Below are 20,171 nucleotides of genomic sequence, written 5' to 3'. Positions count from 1 at the left end.
GGTTTCAACAGCTACACTTCCTGCTCTGAAATGACAAACTGGTCTCATCATTGATTTACTTTTCTGATGTTTCTTCAGTTAATCCTAAATAATATATATTTGCAGCTATTTTATAGGGGCAATTTTGTACTTCATTTTGTACTTTTCCGTTTTGCTATTATTGAGCTATTATGCATATTATTAAAATGGGAATTGAGGTGTACATGGTTGATAAATAGTGACAGGAGTTTAATGTGGGAGTGACACTGATTCACATAGGACTTTCCTGGCACATGACTGTCTCCCACCACCAGGAAGGCTCGGAGGCTGAGCGCTGAGGACCCTGGTACAGAACGCTGCAGAGAGCAGCACAGCACCTTGTGTGTAGATTTCCCACATCCTTCCTCATGCCTCAGTTTCCCCACTGGCTCTGTCCTGGAAGGGCTAATGGTATAGTTCTTCCCAGTCTTTGTACACTTTGACTCCAAAACTCAATTCCTTAAACCTCAAGATGTCTTCACTTTGTGTGTGTGTGCATTTTAAGAATGGTGTACACTTTCTGCACTGCTTACTTATTAGAAATTTTACATTAAAATAAAATCCGAGTTAGAATATTTTTTCAGGAGTGTTTGTTTCTATTCCAATCTCATTTTCCCTTGAGCCCTTCTCCTTTTACTCTGGTGTCATAGGTTGTGAGTTTCTTAAGAATTATATATTCGGTTGTCATATTAGAATGGCAATGTTAATATGAAAATTCAAGAAGTATGTATGTTACTCCCCCAATACTGATTGTGCTTTTATAGTAAACTTCATTGCTATCTCTGAGTTCCCTTTCTAATGAAAAGTATGAATTAGTGACTTGGGTAGGCTGAGGAATCTTTTTCTTGCCGAGTGGGCCTTGAAAAAAAATATTTGATCCAATTTAATCACTTTTTCTCCAGGACTTCGGTGAAGGCCAGAAAGAATTTCTTGTTACTTGTAATCAACTGCAGGCAAAAAGTCAAGAAGAGTTTAAACTGCATTTAAATTCAATTTTTGCACTTAATATACATAACATAAAGAAAGCATAGAACTGGAGAAATAGTGAAGTATTTCAAAAGACACAACTGTCACATTCATCAAGGATTCTATGCCATTTCTATAAAATGGAAATGTATGTGCACATATACTTTATATATGTACATATACTACATTTTCCTCTGAGAACTTCTTACTCAAAAAAAGTCCTTAAAAATGTACATTATTTTCAATTCTTACCTTTATCCAGATTTCCAGGAGACACAGCATTTAAATCACCAAACTGCAAAACAACAGTCATTTGTGCAACAGTTACTACCAGGTGGAATAAAATAATATTCTAAGAGACTGTAGTAAAAATACCACAATATGACTTTTTAAAACTCTACACTCGTGACCATTTTGATCTCTAACTACATGGGTCACCTAATTTTCCAATCAAACCTGTCGAATTTGAACAGTTTAAATTGTGTCACAATTTAGCTGTCTTAGCCTCTTCACAAAAGGATAACAATTTTCTCTGCCTTCCATGCTCCATTTTACTTTTCATTAGTTGAACTCAGCAGTGAAGAAATAGAGGCCTGGCTGACCTGGATGAAGATGGATGTGGTAGAATAAATTTGGAAACGCTCTGATGAAGCAGGATGCATCAGCTCCACCCCGTTAACTCCCAAGAGTCCACCAGGAGTCTACATTACAGAAATGTGGTCCAGCCACATGTTTGAACTCTGCTTTTTGAGTTTTTATTAGTAGAAGTAAAAAACAATAGGAGCCCCAACAACCGAGAGTATTTATTTTTACAAAACCTTTGAGACTTCTTATAATTTGATCTTTTTATTTACTAAGATACAGGGTCCCAAATTAAAAAAGAAAGGCATTGTTACTAATGCAACAAAAAAAGGGCTTAAAACAACATGGAACAATTAATAATATTCAGCTTAGACTTTATTTTCTACCTTGGTTCAAAAGCTTAATGATATTTTTACAGTGAAAAAATACACTTTGAGATTCTCAGGATGAATAAAGATGGATACACTGAATAAAAAACTGAAGAGCAGAGGTAACGAAGCTAATCAGAAAAAGCTGAAGTGAAATCTCATAGCACCTGTTTTTCAAATGGTAAACATTACTTTTTTGAAAGCTGAAGATTCAGAATAAGTCATTATTAGAAATTTTTCTCAAAAAGCTTAGAAAGGGTAAGAGAAATTCTACTTACATTTGGAAGTTTGCTTATAAAAAGTTCTGTGATAGTATTTTTTTCACCTACAAAGTATGTCTACAAAGTAATAAAACTAATCTTATTTTGCAAACATACACACATTATTATTTTTTACCTAGACATGTACTGTTCTTCACAGTAGCTACCTTAGGAGCCTCCACATTTATTCCAAGTTTTATGATTCTGGAATTCCTCTTTGATAATCAATGTCAAGAGTTAGTTTATGTATCATTCAAGAAAGCCCATCTTGTTGTTTTTACATCAAACAATCACACCAAATACTCTGCATTTTCTTCACTGTGTTTGATCTAAGATGATTTTTGATTACTCATCAAAGTTAAATGCATCTCTACCACAATTCTGGATATCCAAAATAATGTGTCGTCTTGCTCTTTATTATTTCTGAACAGGTTTGGAGGCAGTTTTAAAAAACGGCATCCCACAACATTGTGAGCCATGAGGGTATTCCGGAATAAACGTGTAGCCCCCTAGGTGACTGCTTTGAAAGGGCAAGTCCTTCTGGATGCGTAACTCTCAGCACGTTTGTTTGAAAGACTGCCCCATCGCCTTACAGTTATATCCCTTGGGCAGTAAACACAAAATCATAAGTACTGTTGTTTTTAAGTTGTTCCCGTTCACATGGCTCAGAACCTTCTGCTAGTCTAAACAAACACCACAGTTTAAATTATATAGGATTTCTTGAACTAGAGAATAGAAGTACTAAAATCACAACAGGATTTTCTTTACCTATTTTTGGTATTATTTAAATATTTTAGGACTATAAATAGAGAATGCTCAAAGCTGAAATGTCAATATGTTATTTCTATTTGACACACAGAACTAGAGTTTTATTTCTTGTAAATGAGTACTTAACAACACTTAGGACCCCATACTGGAAACAAGTTGGCACTGATGAATCTAAGCATACTTCTATACCTATAAAAAGTGAACACACCATTTGTTTTTGATAAATCTTGAGAAGTTTTTTGAAACGAAATTATTCCTGCTACTAGTGATCAATAATACCATGCAAAGTGGCTAAAACCAAACTCTGGACACATCTGAAAATTTTTCTTCAAAATAAACACTGCTTTTTAGTTGCTACTTAACTGAAAATATAACATCTTAATATAAATATTTTTCTTGAAAATTTCTGCTTAATTTGAATGAATGTATCTGATTACTGGGCTTCCCTGGTGGCTCAGACAGTAAAGAATCTGTCTGCAGTGCAGGAGACTCAGGTTCCCAGGTGGCGCTAGTGGTACAGAGCCCACCTGCCAATGCAGGAAGCAAAAGAGGCACAGGTGCTTTGATCCCTGGGTTGGGAAGATCCCCTGGAGGAGGGCATGGCAACCCACACTAGTATTCTTGCTTGGAGAATCCCATGGACAAAGGAGCCTGGCAGGCTACAGTCCATAGGGTCACAAAGAGTCAGACACGACTAAAGTGATGACTTAGTATGCATGCACACAATCTGATTACTCAGGATGATAAAAACAAAAACCCAAACAACTGAAATCTCTGTGATTGTCATGCTCATTAGTAAATAAATATTTGCATACTCAATGCTGCAGGCTCATGACCACGTACTATGGGGGACAATGTACCAATAATAATAATCTCTGAGACACTGCCAATGCCTCTAGGTGTCTCTGGGATTAATTACAAAGTTAATCCCAGGGTAGATTTAAAATAAAAATCTTGTGAATAAGAGATTTTAATATTTCTATATAGTGCAAGGTAAAGGCTTTTATATGCATTTTATGGGTGAGGAAACAATATACACATATTAAGGAAAAAAATCACTTTAATCTTATAGATAGACTAAGATTAGGAAAATCAGTTCATTCACTCAGGATTCAAAAAATATTTACTAAGAGCTTACTATGTGCTAGACACTCTGCCAGCCAGTTCCAGTTAGGTTAGTCTGGAAATACTCCCTCTTTCTGAAGGTGAATATCAAAAGTTGCTTATGTTGGAAAGGACAGGTGGTTTAGCCAAAAATGGAGGCAGCCTGGGAAACCTTCTGGAAGGTTTTAAAAGTACAGGGTTATTAGAAAGGGAAGTCAATTGCAGGGGGAATTGGAGTGAGCAGTGTGTAAAGTAGCAGGAAGGGAAGGGAGGCAGGGAAGACTGAGGGTGGGCATAAGGAAGACAGAATCCCAGATGGGAGAGAGACACATGGACCTAAATGAGGCCAGCAGAAACCAGAAAGAGTAGAGGAGGAGAGACATGATACAGATGAAAAAATGGAGGTTGGCAAGAAGGTCCAGAGATTAGTGTAAACCTACGCTTCAAAAATCAGAAAAACTGTCACTGCTTTCTAATTTCCCTTGCTGCACAGGGGACTGGAGGGGACTGCTATTCACTGGGGTGACATCTTAACAATTCATGAAGTACTGTCATGGTTTAGTAGGTGGTTGGTTTCCTCTCAAATAAAGGGTGTCAAATATCACCTTCTCTGTGTCACTTCCTCAGAGAGCCTTTTCCTCACAACCTTACTTAAGTATCACTGCCTCACAAAACGGAGAAGGCAAGGGCACCCCACGCCAGTACTCTTGCCTGGAGAATCCCATGGACGGAGGAGCCTGGTAGGCTGCAGTCCATGGGGTCACTAAGAGTCGGACACGACTGAGTGACTTCACTTTCACTTTTCACTTTCATGCATTGGAGATGGAAATGGCAACCCACTTCAGTGATCTTGCCTGGAGAATCCCAGGGACGGGGGAGCCTGGTGGGCTGCCGTCTATGGGGTCGCACAGAGTCGGACACGACTGAAGCGACTTCGCAGCAGCAGCAGCCTCACAAAAAGAGTTTATGAACTTGGCAAGGTAAGGAGCTTAGAGTTAATCTTACAGCTATTGAAAACACATTAATCTGTTTAGCATTATATAGGAAATATGATGGTGTTAGACACCATATTTCCTATATATATAGCATCAAGTATACAATATTGAGACCAGATATTCTGACCATCAGTTTGGGAAGGGAGGGAGTTAGGGATCAGCAGGGAGAGATGGAAAGGGGGAGAAGGTCAGAGAGAGAGAATGTATGTTTCACACAAGGAGGAGAGAATATAAATTAAGGGACTTAACAGGTGCTCTGGGGTAGAAAGTATATGGCCTTGGATGTACACAGGAATTAAAATTGTCAGCCAGATAGATAAATAGGGGACATTCTAAAGCAGAGACTGAATGGGATGCAGAGAAAGCATATCTGTTATTTTTAGGAATACAGATCTCTTAACTTAGAAACTCTTTCCTCCAGGCCTTACAAGGGGTCATAATAATGAGCATGCTCCTAGACAAGAGCAGACTGAAAAATGTGTGGTCAAGGCAGCCAGCAGGTGTCTGTTAGACCATGAGTTCACAACGAGTAGTAATGGCCAGGAAGTATAAGTGGGAGACTCGTCAGCACAGCCAGTGTGACGACAGGCAGCATCCTTGGGAGCGACCCTGAGTATGACCCTGACTTGTGGCCACGTGGCTGAGAAGTGGTTCATCACGGGACTGTGATGCACAAGCACAGGCACCAAGAGAGGAAGCAGGCTTGGCACAGGAGAACGCAGCCCACAGATTTACTCCAGAGACCACTACATGCCAGATCCAGCAGCCGTGAACTTTCCACAGGGAGGGAGGCGAGCTGTGTGTTGCAATAGCTGGAAACTGAAGCAATGCAGAGGATGCCAGCGGGCTCAGACAGCAAACTGGGGAGGCTCCATGGGAGCCCACAACACAGAGACTAGGGACAGAAGGAAGGTGTCCAAAGCCTGAGACAAAGACCTCATTCACTGGGATGCTGGAAGAGTTTATCCCATCCTGGGGAAGGAGGATTCATCAGTAATCATGACCACATCATCTGGGCAGCCAGGGAAAATCTGCAAGGTATGTTAATGTTCCATTTGGGAAAACTGTGTGTTCCTTGGCCATTTTTTCACTCTAGAAGTAGACTTTTCTATGTATTTCCAAATAGCTTTACTGAAGCCTGCAAAGATGAGTAAGATTTCTGCTAGTCTGCTTCACGCCAAGGAAAATTCTGCCAAACACTCACTGTTGGTTCTACCCTTTCAGGTTAGCTGGCTATCCTGGCAACTTGTGCTGTTGGCTACTCTATACCCAGGTAGCTTATTTCTATCATGATTCTGACTCCTCAGGATTTTTTCCCTTCTGCACCCTAGTGACACAGTAATTTATCTGCCTTTACATGGTTTCAAAATTTCTAAGAAATTAAACAAACTACTATGAAGACTCTATACATGAACATCACCAGATGGTCAACACCGAAATCAAATTGATTATATTCTTTGCAGCCAAAGATGGAGAAGCTCTATACAGTCAGCAAAAACAAGACCAGGAGCTGACTGTGGCTCAGACCATGAACTCCTTATTGCCAAATTCAGACTGAAATTGAAGAAAGTAGGGAAAACCATTAGACCATTCAGGTATGACCTAAATCAAATCCCTTATGATTATACAGTGGAAGTGAGAAATAGATTTAAGGGACTAGATCTGATAGATAGAGTGCCTGATGAACTATGGAATGAGGTTCGTGACATTGTACAGGAGACAGGGATCAAGACCATTCCCATAGAAAAGAAATGCAAAAAAGCAAAATGGCTGTCTGGGGAGGCCTTACAAATAGCTGTGAAAAGAAGAGAAGCGAAAAGCAAAGGAGAAAAGGAAAGATATAAACATCTGAATGCAGAGTTCCAAAGAATAGCAAGAAGAGATAAGAAAGCCTTCTTCAGCGATCAATGCAAAGAAATAGAGGAAAACAACAGAATGGGAAAGACTAGGGATCTCTTCAAGAAAATCAGAGATACCAAAGGAACATTTCATGCAAAGATGAGCTCGATAAAGGACAGAAATGGTATGGACCTAACAGAAGCAGAAGATATTAAGAAGAGATGGCAAGAATACACAGAAGAACTGTACAAAAAAGATCTTCAAGACCCAGATAATCACGATGGTGTGATCACTCATCTAGAGCCAGACATCCTGGAATGTGAAGTCAAGTGGGCCTTAGAAAGCATCACTACGAACAAAGCTAGTGGAGGTGATGGAATTCCAGTTGAGCTATTCCAAATCCTGAAAGATGATGCTGTGAAAATGCTGCACTCAATATGCCAGCAAATTTGGAAAACTCGGCATTGGCCACAGGACTGGAAAAGGTCAGTTTTCATTCCAATCCCAAAGAAAGGCAATGCCAAAGAATGCTCAAACTACCGCACAATTGCACTCATCTCACACGCTAGTAAAGTAATGCTCAAAATTCTCCAAGCCAGGCTTCAGCAATATGTGAACCGTGAACTTCCTGATGTTCAAGCTGGTTTTAGAAAAGGCAGAGGAACCAGAGATCAAATTGCCAACATCTGCTGGATCATGGAAAAAGCAAGAGAGTTCCAGAAAAACATCTATTTCTCTTTTATTGACTATGCCAAAGCCTTTGACTGTGTGGATCACAATCAACTGTGGAAAATTCTGAAAGAGATGGGAATACCAGACCACCTGATCTGCCTCTTGAGAAATTTGTATGCAGGTCAGGAAGCAACAGTTAGAACTGAACATGGAACAACAGACTGGTTCCAAATAGGAAAAGGAGTTCATCAAGGCTGTATATTGTCACCCTGTTTATTTAACTTATATGCAGAGTACATCATGAGAAACGCTGGACTGGAAGAAACACAAGCTGGAATCAAGATTGCCGGGAGAAATATCAATAACCTCAGATATGCAGATGACACCACCCTTATGGCAGAAAGTGAAGAGGAACTCAAAAGCCTCTTGATGAAAGTGAAAGAGGAGAGTTAAAAGGTTGGCTTAAAGCTCAACATTCAGAAAAAGAAGATCATGGCATCCGGTCCCACCGCTTCATGGGAAATAGATGTGGAAATAGTGGAAACAGTGGCAGACTTTATTTTTCTGGGCTCCAAAATCACTGCAGATGGTGACTGCAGCCATGAAATTAAAAGATGCTTACTCCTTGGAAGGAAAGTTATGACCAACCTAGATAGCATATTGAAAAGCAGAGACATTACTTTGCCAACAAAGGTTTGTCTAGTCAAGGCTATGGTTTTTCCTGTGGTCATGTATGGATGTGAGAGTTGGACTGTGAAGAAGGCTGAGCACCGAAGAATTGATGCTTTTGAACTGTGGTGTTGGAGAAGGCTCTTGAGAGTGCCTTGGACTGCAAGGAGATCCAACCAGTCCATTCTGAAGGAGATCAGCCCTGGGATTTCTTTGGAAGTAATGATGCTAAAGCTGAAACTCCAGTACTTTGGCCACCTCATGCGAAGAGTTGACTTACTGGAAAAGACTCTGATGCTGGGAGGGATTAGGGGCAAGAGGAGAAGGGGACGCCAGAGGATGAGATGGCTGGATGGCATCACTGACTCGATGGACGTGAGTCTCAGTGAACTCCAGGAGTTGGTGATGGACAGGGAGGCCTGGCGTGCTGCGGTTCATGGGGTCACAAAGAGTCAGACACGACTGAGCAACTGATCTGATCTGATCTGATGTATAAAATAGATAAGTAGCATAGTAGCTCAGACAGTAAAGAATCTGCCTGCAATGCAGGAGACCTGGGTTCGACCCCTGGGTGGGGAAGATCCCCTGGAGAAGGAAATGGCAACCCACTCCAGTATTTCTGCCTCTAGGTTTCCATGGACAGAAGAGCCTGGTGGGCTACAGTCCATGTGGTTGCAAAGAGTTGGACATGACTGAGCAATTAACACTTTCACAAGAATATATTTACAGCACAGGGAAATAAAGACATTAGTTTGTAACAACTTTAAATGTGGAGTAAAATCTATAAAAAGAGTGAATCATTATTCTGTCCGTGTGAAATTAATATTGCCAAGCAATTATATTTCAAGAAAAAAACCTCTAAGAAGCACTCATGAGTGAGCAAGCAGGTAGTGAAGAAGAAGGAATACAGGCCTTAGTTGCTTTTGAGGAGAAAAGTAATTTTAAAAACAGGAACATTTAATGCTACCACTAGGTCAAACCAAGAGGGGCCTCTGTCCTGAGCCCCACATCACAGAGGGCCCTGCTTTGGCTTTCCTATGGCCGTGGCCCTTCCCAGAGCAAGGAGTCTACTGGGTCATGTGGGTGTGCCCTCCAGAGCCTGTATTTTACTCCTATCCCTCAGACCACACTTCTGTTATTTGAGATCCCAGAATTTCCTGCCTAAAACCCCAAAGTCCCCTTTCAATCCTGTACAGGTCTCTTTCTAAGTCTACCTTTTGGAAGAAAGAACATGCTGGTGTGGGGGGTGGCGTAGGGGAAGCAGCAGCTATTTGCAAAAGACAGACAAAACCTGAACACTGGACCAAGGTGTTCACAAGCATGAGCACAGGCCCTTCACAATATAGGTAGGGAACCTAGGAGAAGAGAAGTGGTCTAGGGGACAGAGGCTGGGCCATGGCTCAGCTATGCCTATGTCACCATATTCTGATACGGAACTAGGAGGAGCCTAAGAATTTTAAATTTAAATCTTTTTAAAGTCTTCCAAATTATTATCAAAATATATTTTTCAACCTAGATGGATAGAACAGGTTTTATTTCTAGTTTGATTCGTAACTTTTAGAGTATTCAGATGGAGGGTACCATAGGCCCTGCCAATGTTTGGGTGGGGCCCGGCAGTATACCCTTTATGCAAATAAAACTATAGGCTGATAAGAAAGAACCTTGGTGCTTTTAACTACAGACAGGCTCCCACTGAGGCCACCTTCACTATGTATTAGAAAACCATGGTATTAATTTATTATGTCAGAGGAGCACTTCTTATTTTGATTATGCCACTTCCCTTTTTTGAAAGTTATTAACTGGGGAGACAAAGGCGATGAGAGTGTAGAAACATGTTCTCTTTGTAACAAGAAGACTTTTACCACTAGAGTGAATCAGATTTGAAGTACTTGTAGGATTATCACACTTGGTCCATATACATGCTGAAAGTCTCTCATACTTAAATGAAAGTATATTTTAGAACAGTGATGGTGAAAAGCAGAAAACCATTCCTGTGAATTAAGGAGCTTACCCATCTCAAACAAGGACTGTTTTTTTTCTCAGGAGGACCAGCAACCACCATCTTCACCTGTGTCTGTGAGCAAAAATACCAGGAAGACAACGGGCAGGGCCAGACACATGGGCTGGGTACAGGAAGACAGAGTGTGGAAAGGAGGCCAGCAGGGGGCGCTGTCATGCTTAATCTACGCCAGGGAACCTTTTACACCTAGCTGACTCCAAGGCTGGGGCTACCAGCGAACTGTTTCTAAGCGAAGAGCCCAGAGATGGACATTGTTGAAGAGGACAGTGTGCTGAGTTTCCCTTCCTATTGTCTACACTGACCATTTTAGTTCTTGAAAAATGTCCAGAAATCTTGGATTTTGATTTTCTTCTCTTTGCCCACTTCCAAACTCTCTGGGAAAAACAAGCTCTAGTTGTAAGCACTCATGAAAACCCAACTTCATACATAGGCTCTCTGAAATACTGAAGGCATATTCTGGGGAGAGGGAGCACATCACCCTCTAGGAGCTAGTCTAGGAGCTTTATTTTCCTGATATAGAAATCCAGTATGTTCATCATGACATGAAATGAGACATTCTGTTAGCTGGTATTCTATCGTTTTTTCTACTTCCTACCATGAATGAGGGCTTCCCTTGTGGCTCAGCTGGTAAAGAATCGCCTGTGATACGGGAAACCTGGGTTTGATCCCTGGGTTGGGAAGATCCCCTGGAGAAGGGAAAGGCTACCCACTCCAGTATTCAGGCCTAAAAAATTCCATGGACTGTATATATAGTTCATGGAGTTGCAAAGAGTCAGACATAACTGAGCAACTTTCACTTCACCACGAATGAAGGATTGATGCTGAAACTGAAGCTTTAATACTTAGGCCACCTGATGCAAAGAGCCCACTCACTGGAAAAGGCCTGTGGCTTGGAAAGATTGAGGGCAGGAGGAAAAGGGGATGACAGAGAATGAGATGGATTGGATAGCATCAGTGACTCGATGGACATGAGTTTCAGCAAATGCCAGGAGATGGTGAGGGACAGGGAAGCCTGGCACGCCACAGTCCATGGGGCTGCAAAGAGTTGGATTGTGACTTAGTGCTTGAACGACAACGACAATCTTGAATGAGTATTTTGGGGGCATCTATTGCTGCATTGTGTTTAAACCAGATCTCTAAGCAAAACTCCATTCCCTGAAGAGGATGTGAGGAGAGGTTAGAGCCCAGAGCAAGCCACGAAGGAAACCAAGTAGAGGAAGCTAATGCACAGGGATCCATCCCAGAGGGACAAGGTTGCAGCTCTGAGGTGCTGAGTCAATAGATGCTTTTCTCAAATGCGAGGAGAGTAAGGAGCAGAATAATAAACCAGGAAAGAGGAAAAAAAATTGGAAAATATCTACAGAGATAATTCTTAGAAACTTGGAGGATGAAGTGTAGGAGAAAGGTTTTCCGGGGGGTCACTTTTATCATTTATTTTCAAGTTGTTAGAATTGTGCTAATGTAGAGGAGCAGATTTACAGCTAAAAGCAAACTGCAAATTCTAAAAACATAATTTTGATTTAGGTCTAGTCTGTGGGTGGGTACAGAGGAACTGAAGGGTATAATTTGTTGTTGTTGTTGTTTTCTGGCAGATTAAGCTTCCCAATTGCAATTTGCTTAGACTAATACTCTATTTAGTTTGCTAACTAACAAAAAGTGGAAAGGGGAAGGGTGGTAGGACTATCAAGATGCAACCTGCAAAACAGAGGAAAGAAGCCTTGCCCTGGAACAACATAATGAAAGCTTTCACACCAGGCATCTAGTTTGTGTATGACTGCGAGTGTGCATGCATTTGGGGGGAGTTGTAAAGTACAGACAGAAATAAATTAGTCCATGTTTTGAAACTATCTATAAACAATTTATGCAGTGAAAAACTAAAATGTGGATTGAACTCATTTGGTTATCTGGAGTGAGACTGACCCACTTTCTACAGTCAGCTCTACCACTGACTAGTTCTGATATCGGGTGACTTTCAATCTGTATTTTCCTTATGGGTGAAACGGGGACACGAAGAGATCCTTTGCAAGATTTCGGTGAATATTAAATAAGAATGTAAAGCATTCGGCACAGTAACTGTCACCAGGCCAGTCCTCAATTAGAAAAAAATATTAATAAAAAGTAAGCTTTGTTATAAATAATAAAACTTTTGACAAGCACTCATTATACTTGTTAAGTCACTACTGTTCCAAGATGTGCTTTTTTCCTGCAAATGATTTTAACTTGTGATATAATCCCTTTTAAAATATTCCATAAGTAAGTGAATGAGTGAGTGAAGCCACTCAGTTGTGTCCGACTCTTTGCGACTCCATGGACTGTAGCCCACTAGGCTCCTCCATCCATAGAATTTTCTAGGCAAGAGTACTGGAGTGGGTTGCCATTTCCTTCTCCAGGGGTTCTTCCTGACCCAGGGATCGAACCTGGGTCTCCCACATTGCAGGCAGACACTTTACCATCTGAGCCACCAGGGAATCCCAAAATTTTCTATAACAAGTCTATTATTCAACAAGTAAATTTTCAGTGTATTCCCTTGATGCACTAGAATAATAGTGCTCACTGAAATCTATTTATCGTTAATTTGATTTTGAGCATTCATGCTTGTTTACAATGGTTGTACTTTTATCAAATGGAACTTTTTCACTCAATTTTTATCCTAAAGGCTTGCCTGTGAATTATTATTGCTCTTCTCCACTTTTTAGGTTTTAAACAGTTTTTGTCCTTTCCTTCTGAGTATATCTGTTTTACTGAAGCCAAGACAGTTTTCTTTTAATGGTAAATCCTTAAGAGGGCCTTAATTTTTTCACTAAAAATATTACTAAAATATTATATTTTTAATATTGATATTCACAACTAAAAATTAAAGCATGTTTTGGTTCCTAATTTTATTTCAAAAAGTTGATTAGATAGATGTCTTAGATTTTTTATTAAGTATAATTAAATCATGATAAAGACAATTTAAATATACTTAATACATTAAATCTAAAAAATGTTTGTCACAAAGTCATTTTATGCAGCAATACAAATTTGTAGATTCAATGACTATACTAACACAATGTATATTTTAAAGTAATAAAGCATGTATGCCATAAACTTCCAAATATACTTCAAATAGTCATAAAATCCAAATAAAAGGATATTTTTCTGCTCAATTTTCTGTGTCAAAGCTGCACAGAAAACCTTATGATTTTTAAAAGAATTTAACAAGTGTGCAAACAGATGCAACTTGTTTATTTTATTCCTTCTCTTAAAATTTTATCACTGCCAGAAAGTCTATTGGCATATTTATAATATTTAAATAAAATTTTAAAAATTGCATAAATTTTAGCAGTAAATAAATGGTTTCCTTTTTATCACCCAGACAAAAAATAAAAATACTAATATCATTTTTGAAATGCAAATACTTTAAATAACTTGCTAGTTGGTGTTATGTAGTAGCAGGCTGACATTTAGAAGAAAACTCATAGTGGTGATGCTCTTATTTGGGAGTTCCATTACATGGTGGCCTTCATTTCAACAACTGAAATAGTGCTAGAGCGAATGCAAAAATGAAACTGTATGTTTGTATACAGTGTTTATATAATAAAACATGATGTACTGGTCTCTCCTGCTAGCTCAAATAATGTAAATAATTTTAATTTAAAAACATGTATTGAATTCACATTAATGAAAAGATGTATTGTCCCTTAAGCTACTTTAAAAGGGAAACCTTTCCCCTTGAGTCTGGATCTATTTAGCTGACTCTCTTTAGTCACTAAGTCATGTCTGACTCTTTGTGACTCCATAGACTATAGCCCATTAGGCTTCTCTGTCCATGGGATTTCAAGGCAAAAAGACTGGAATGGGTTGCCATTTCCTTTTCCAGGGGATCTTCCCAATCCAGGGATTGAACCCATGTCTCCTGCACTGCAGGCAGACTTTTTATGGCTGAGCCACCAGGGAAGCCCCTTAGCTGTCTGATATCTGTCTCACATACACCTATAAATGTAAAACAAATGTCCAGTAAGTTTGTGACTATTTTTCCACTTTCCCATCACTGATATCTGAACTATTCTTGCTTCAGTCTCACTCTATCCTTTAGCAGGTAACAAGCATGGCAGAATATCAGCAAGGGTTAATCATGCCAGGGTGCTTGGCTTCCGAACCTGATTTTATAATCTAGTAGCTGTGTGACTCTGTGTGACTTGATGTCTCTGTGTTTCATTTCACTGTTTGTAAAATGAGTTAAAATAATATTCACTCACAAATGAATATTATTCTTTAAGTATTCTTTAAGTATTATTAATATAATAGTAATAATGTATTATTCTTTAAGTATTCATGTCCGACTCTTTGTGACACCATGGATTATACAGTTCAGGGAATTCTCCAGGCCAGAATACTGGTATGGGTAGCTTTTCCCTTCTCCAGAGGGTCTTCCCAACCCAAGGGATCAAACCCAGGTTTTCCACATTGCAGGCAGATTCTTTATGAGCTGAGCCACCAGGGAAGCCCTAAGTATTCCTATATCCCTTTAATTTTCCTTTGCAGTATTTCTCAGAATTTATAGCTATATAGTTATGTGAACATTTAACAAATATGAATCTACTGCTAAAATATAAGTTCCATGAATACAGTGTCAAAATTCATCTTGTTCATTACTATATCCTAAACATTATAGAATAAATGTGTAAGACTGTGTGGATCATGACAAACTATGGAAAATTCTTAGAGATGGGAATACCAGACCACCTTACCTGCCTCCTGAGAAACCTGTATGCAGGTCAAGAAACAATAGAACCAGACATGGAATGACAAAGTGGTTGAAAATTGGAAAAGGACTATGTAAAGGTTTTATATTGTCACCCTGCTTATTTAACTTCTATGCAGAGTACATTATGCAAAATGCTGGGCTGGATGAAGCACAAGCTGGAATCAAGATTGCCAGAAGAAATATCAATAATCTCAGATATGCAGATGACATCACCCTAATGGCAGAAAGCGAAGAGGAACTAAAGGGCCTCTTGATGAAAGTAAAAGAGGAGAGTGAAAAGGCTGGTTTGAAACTCAACATGGATCATGTCATCTGGTTCCATCACTTTATGGCAAATAGATGGGGAAACCATGGAAACTGACAGATTTTATTTTCTTGTGCTCTAAGATCACTGCAGATGGTGACTACAGCCATGAAATTAAAAGACACTTGCTCCTTGGAAGAAAAACTATGACAAACCTAGACATCACTTTTCTGACAAAGGTCTATATAGTCAAAGATATGGTTTTTCCAGCAGTCATGTATGGATATGAGAGTTGGACCATAAAGAAGGCTGAGTGCCAAAGAATTGATGCTTTTGAACTGTGGTGCCGGAGAAGAATTTTGAGAGTCCCTTGGACATCAAGATCAAGCCAGTCAATCCTTTTTTTTTTTTTTAAGCCAGTCAATCCTAAAGGAAATTAACCCTGAAAATTCATTGGAAGGGCTGATGCTAAAGCTGAAGCTCCAATGATCTGGTCACCTGATGCGAAGAGACGACTTATTGGAAAAGACCCTGATGCTGGGAAAGACTGAAGGCAGGAGGAAAAGGGAGCAACAGAGGATGAAATGGTTGGATGGCATCACTGACTCAATGGACCTGATTTCCAGCAAACTCTGGGAGATAGTGAAGGACAGGGAAGGATAGTGTGCTGCAGTCCATGGGGTCGTAAAGAGTGGAACACGACAGAGCGACTGAACAACAACAAAGATGCATAAGAAGTATTTGTTAAATAAATGAATACATTAATTTTAGAGATACGTCAGAGAATCACCCTAAGTGAACAATGATTTGCCCAAGATTATACTACCATAAGTTATAGAACTGTAGGCAGAGTTCAATTCTTCTGATGCAAAGTCCTCCATTATTTCCAGGCATTAAATCTATAACAACACAAATCATACAAAGCACTGTGCAATTATTAGTCTGCAGGTTCTAGAATGAAAAGGAAAAGTATAAATTAGACAGAAAAGGAGTATCTAATGTAGTCTGAGGGAAACTGGATCTCTTAGAGGAAATGGTATTTAAGACATGAAAGAGTTAGAATGGGCAAAGAGAGTCAGGCAGACAGTTCTAGGTAAAACAACCATTTACACACTTGTGCAGTGATGAGAAAAACTTGAGTAAGAACAGAAAAAGGACTACTGTAATTGCAACAGAAGGACCTGGAAGAGAGAGGGTGAGTTTGATCAGAGAGAAAGGCCAGATCTTATACCACAGAAAGACTTTCGTTTCTTAACTAGCAGAAGATAAAGTCACTTAAGGGTTTTAAGAGGGTATAACACATTCAGGTTTGCATTTTCGTAAGATGATACTGCCTGCACTATGTGGAGTTTGGGAAAGGGCAGACTTAGCAACTGGTTGGACATGCAGGTCAAAACAGAAAGATACGTAAAGATGACGCTCACATATTCAACCTGATCCACAGGGAGAGTGCCGTTTACTGAGAAAGAACCATTAGTAGATAGATCAAGAGCTTAATTTCATTAAGGGTATGATAAACTCACACTAAATAGTGACAACTGTGGTTGTTATCACTGATGATTGAAAACCACTAGCTGCAATTGAGAGTAATGGTGAATTTTTATGGATTTCCATGGATTTTGGCCTGTGGTGTCGTGCCCACTGTATACACAGGCACTTCTAGACCTTTTCTTTTGAAATGGAAGTCATCTAAGTAGTTAGGATTACAGCTGAGCCTTGACACATGAAAGCTTTTTTACCTCCAATCTGACTTCTAGGGTAGACTTAGTGTAACACATGAAAAGATACATGGGAAAACAGCCTTCCTTTCTCTCGCATTTCTTTCTCCTTTCCCCAAGAATCAAGAAATTTTAGATATGATAATATGACCATAGCTAACAAGTCTATAATGGCTTATTGTTCTATGAAGCATAAATGCTATAGGGAGATCAAACCTGTAAAATTAGCTTTACTTGATTTGGACTGAATAATGATGAACACGGACAACTGAGAGGGTTTTCCTATAAACTGAGTAAAGAGATAGTAAGCAAAGAAATCAAGAGGTATGCTTAGATCTTTGATCTTAGAGAAGATCATTTTCTGATCTAGATTTTGTGTCATATTTTTGAATCATGTGGCAGTGTCTTATTCATTTACATTGTTTACATAAGGTAAAAAAAAAGCCATTTAGAATGTTTGTTGGCAGTATAGACTTTATAAAGCCATTTTAATTCTGGTGAGCCAGTACTTCCTGTACTAGCATATGAGGAAGTAGTTAAGTCTTCATGCCATGTCACTGGCTTACAGCCACAGCTTTTATTCCTTAAAGATGCAAGGAAAGCAAAGACCATGCCATCAGGATTAGCCACATGGTATTAATGAGAATCCCTATTATCATTATCCTGGTCATCCTGTTATAGAGGTCCTGGAGCATAGGAGGTATGTGCCAAATGCGTTAAATATACCAAAAGGGATGTCTATTTCAGAACTTTTTGGGCCCTGGGTTAAGGAAGTTTATAGTATTTAATCTACTTGCCAATCGGGCATTTTGCAACCAGACAATCAGAGAAGAACTAAGAAAAGAGGCACTGAGGGGAAGTCAAATCTAAGAAAAGTTCAGACTGCTTTGGTCACATGAGGATCTGCTTATAATTCAAAAGCTAAAATGAATCTTGCTTAATTCTCATATATACATAATTGGCATCATTTAGGCACAATCACCATTAAGAAACATACAAACACATGTAGATCAGCAAACAGCAAGGGATTTTAAAGAGGGAAAGTAGAATATTTTAACCAACATTCTAAATAAAATTCACATGTATTTTATTTATATTAGGATACTTACATAGGTCCTTGAGGTATTTTACTATATATTTTAATTTATACTTTGCCATCATATTTATAAAACTACTATTTTCTAATTTAAATAAGCACATATGCATAGTTTAAAAGTGAGTATGTCTTCTTGACTGCTTTGGGTGATAAAATGTAACACTGCCTAATCTGGTATAATCTAGCAAAATCTGGATTCAGTCAAAATCCAGTACAGTACAACAAAGTGAGCCAGTGCTGAATCATATAAGCATGTTCATCTATCCCTCAATATATTAACCAACCTTGTATATATTAACTTCAGCATTTTAGCTTTACAATATGTTGAACATATCAATGACATCTTGGCACTATCCAGAAATTATGAAGAAGAGAATTTTTTTTTCTACATCTTTAGTGATTAGGAGCATGGGTGTGAAAATCAGACTGAATACTTAAAAGAGGTCTCCACCGCTTGCTAGATATATTAGCTTTTAATCTCTCTGTGCCTTAGCTTCCTTCCTGAACCTAAGATTCTCATCAGTAAAACAGTATGAGTTAGCACCTATCTCAAAGCGTTGTTATATGTATTAAATGCTTTATTATATATATAAGGGACTTAGGACTATGTTTGGCACATAGTAAGTGCTCCTGGAATGTTAGCTATCACTTTCATCATCATTGTTATTATCCTTCATTCTTTTCCTGGGCACTTGGATAGAGTCAACAAGATACATATTTAACTTTTTCCTCTCAGTTCCTAGCCCATAGCCTTATCAGAAGCATCAATCTTCCTTATTTTCCAGTCAATAATATTTTTATTTTTTAATTCAAGTATAGTTGATTTATAATACTGTGGTAGTTACAGGTATACAATAAAGTGATTTAGCTATATGTATATATATATGCAGGTCAGGAAGCAGCAGTTAGAACTGGACATGCAACAACAGCCTGGTTCCAAATAGGAAAAGGAGTACGTCAAGGCTGTATATTGTCACCCTGTTTATTTAACTTATATGCAGAGTACATCATGAGAAACGCTGGACTGGAAGAAACACAAGCTGGAATCAAGATTGCCGGGAGAAATATCAATAACCTCAGATATGCAGATGACACCACCCTTATGGCAGAAAGTGAAGAGGAACTCAAAAGCCTCTTGATGAAAGTAAAAGAGGAGAGTGAAAAAGTTGGCTTAAAGCTCAACATTCAGAAAACTAAGATCATGGCATCCGGTCCCATCACTTCATGGGAAATAGATGGGGAAACAGTGGAAACACTGTCAGACTTTATTTTTCTGGGCTCCAAAATCACTGCAGATGGTGACTGCAGCCATGAAATTAAAAGACGCTTGCTCCTTGGAAGGAAAGTTATGACCAACCTAGATAGCATATTCAAAAGCAGAGACATTACTTTGCCAACAAAGGTTCGTCTAGTCAAGGCTATGGTTTTTCCTGTGGTCATGTATGGATGTGAGAGTTGGACTGTGAAGAAGGCTGAGCACCGAAGAATTGATGCTTTTGAACTGTGGTGTTGGAGAAGACTCTTGAGAGTCCCTTGGACTGCAAGGAGATCCAACCAGTCCATTCAGAAGGAGATCAGCCCTGGGATTTCTTTGGAAGTAATGATGCTAAAGCTGAAACTCCAGTACTTTAGCTACCTCATGTGAAGAGTTGACTCATTGGAAAAGACTCTGATGCTGGGAGGGATTGGGGGCAAGAGGAGAAGGGGACGCCAGAGGATGAGATGGCTGGATGGCATCACTGACTCGATGGACGTGGGTCTGAGTGAACTCCGGGAGTTGGTGACGGACAGGGAGGCCTGGCGTGCTGCAATTCATGGGGTTGCAAAGAGTCGGACACGACTGAGCGACTGATCTGATATCTATCTATCTATCTATCTCTGCAAACTTTTTTCTCAGTTCTTTTCCATTATATTTTATTATAAAACATTGGATAAATTTCCCTGTGCCACATGGTAAAACCTTGTTTATCTACTGTATATACAGTAGTGTGCATCTGTTAAACCTACGTGTTAGTCGCTCAGTCAGGTCTAACTCTTTGTGGTACTATGGACTGTAGCCCACCAGGCTCCTCTGTCCATGGAATTCTCTCGGCAAGAATACTGGA

At 39.3% G+C, this 20,171-nt stretch overlaps 1 protein-coding gene across 6 annotated transcripts in view; it reads right to left on the bottom strand.

The window, feature by feature from the left end:
* The window catches only part of RFX3 (regulatory factor X3), a 339,201-nt gene that overhangs the window by 10,096 nt on the left and 308,934 nt on the right, over window positions 1-20,171 (bottom strand). For all 6 annotated transcript variants that reach the window (XM_061425414.1, XM_061425412.1, XM_061425410.1 and 3 more), the window contains one exon: window positions 1,237-1,279. In XM_061425414.1, coding sequence (XP_061281398.1) covers window positions 1,237-1,279 — 43 coding nt within the window. The remainder of the gene's footprint in view (window positions 1-1,236; window positions 1,280-20,171) is intronic.

Source organism: Bos javanicus, chromosome 8 (assembly GCF_032452875.1).
Source record: "Bos javanicus breed banteng chromosome 8, ARS-OSU_banteng_1.0, whole genome shotgun sequence".
NCBI classification, from domain to species: domain Eukaryota; kingdom Metazoa; phylum Chordata; class Mammalia; order Artiodactyla; family Bovidae; genus Bos; species Bos javanicus.
Note: the sequence above shows the minus strand (reverse complement) of the source record. Positions and strands in the feature narration are given on the sequence as shown.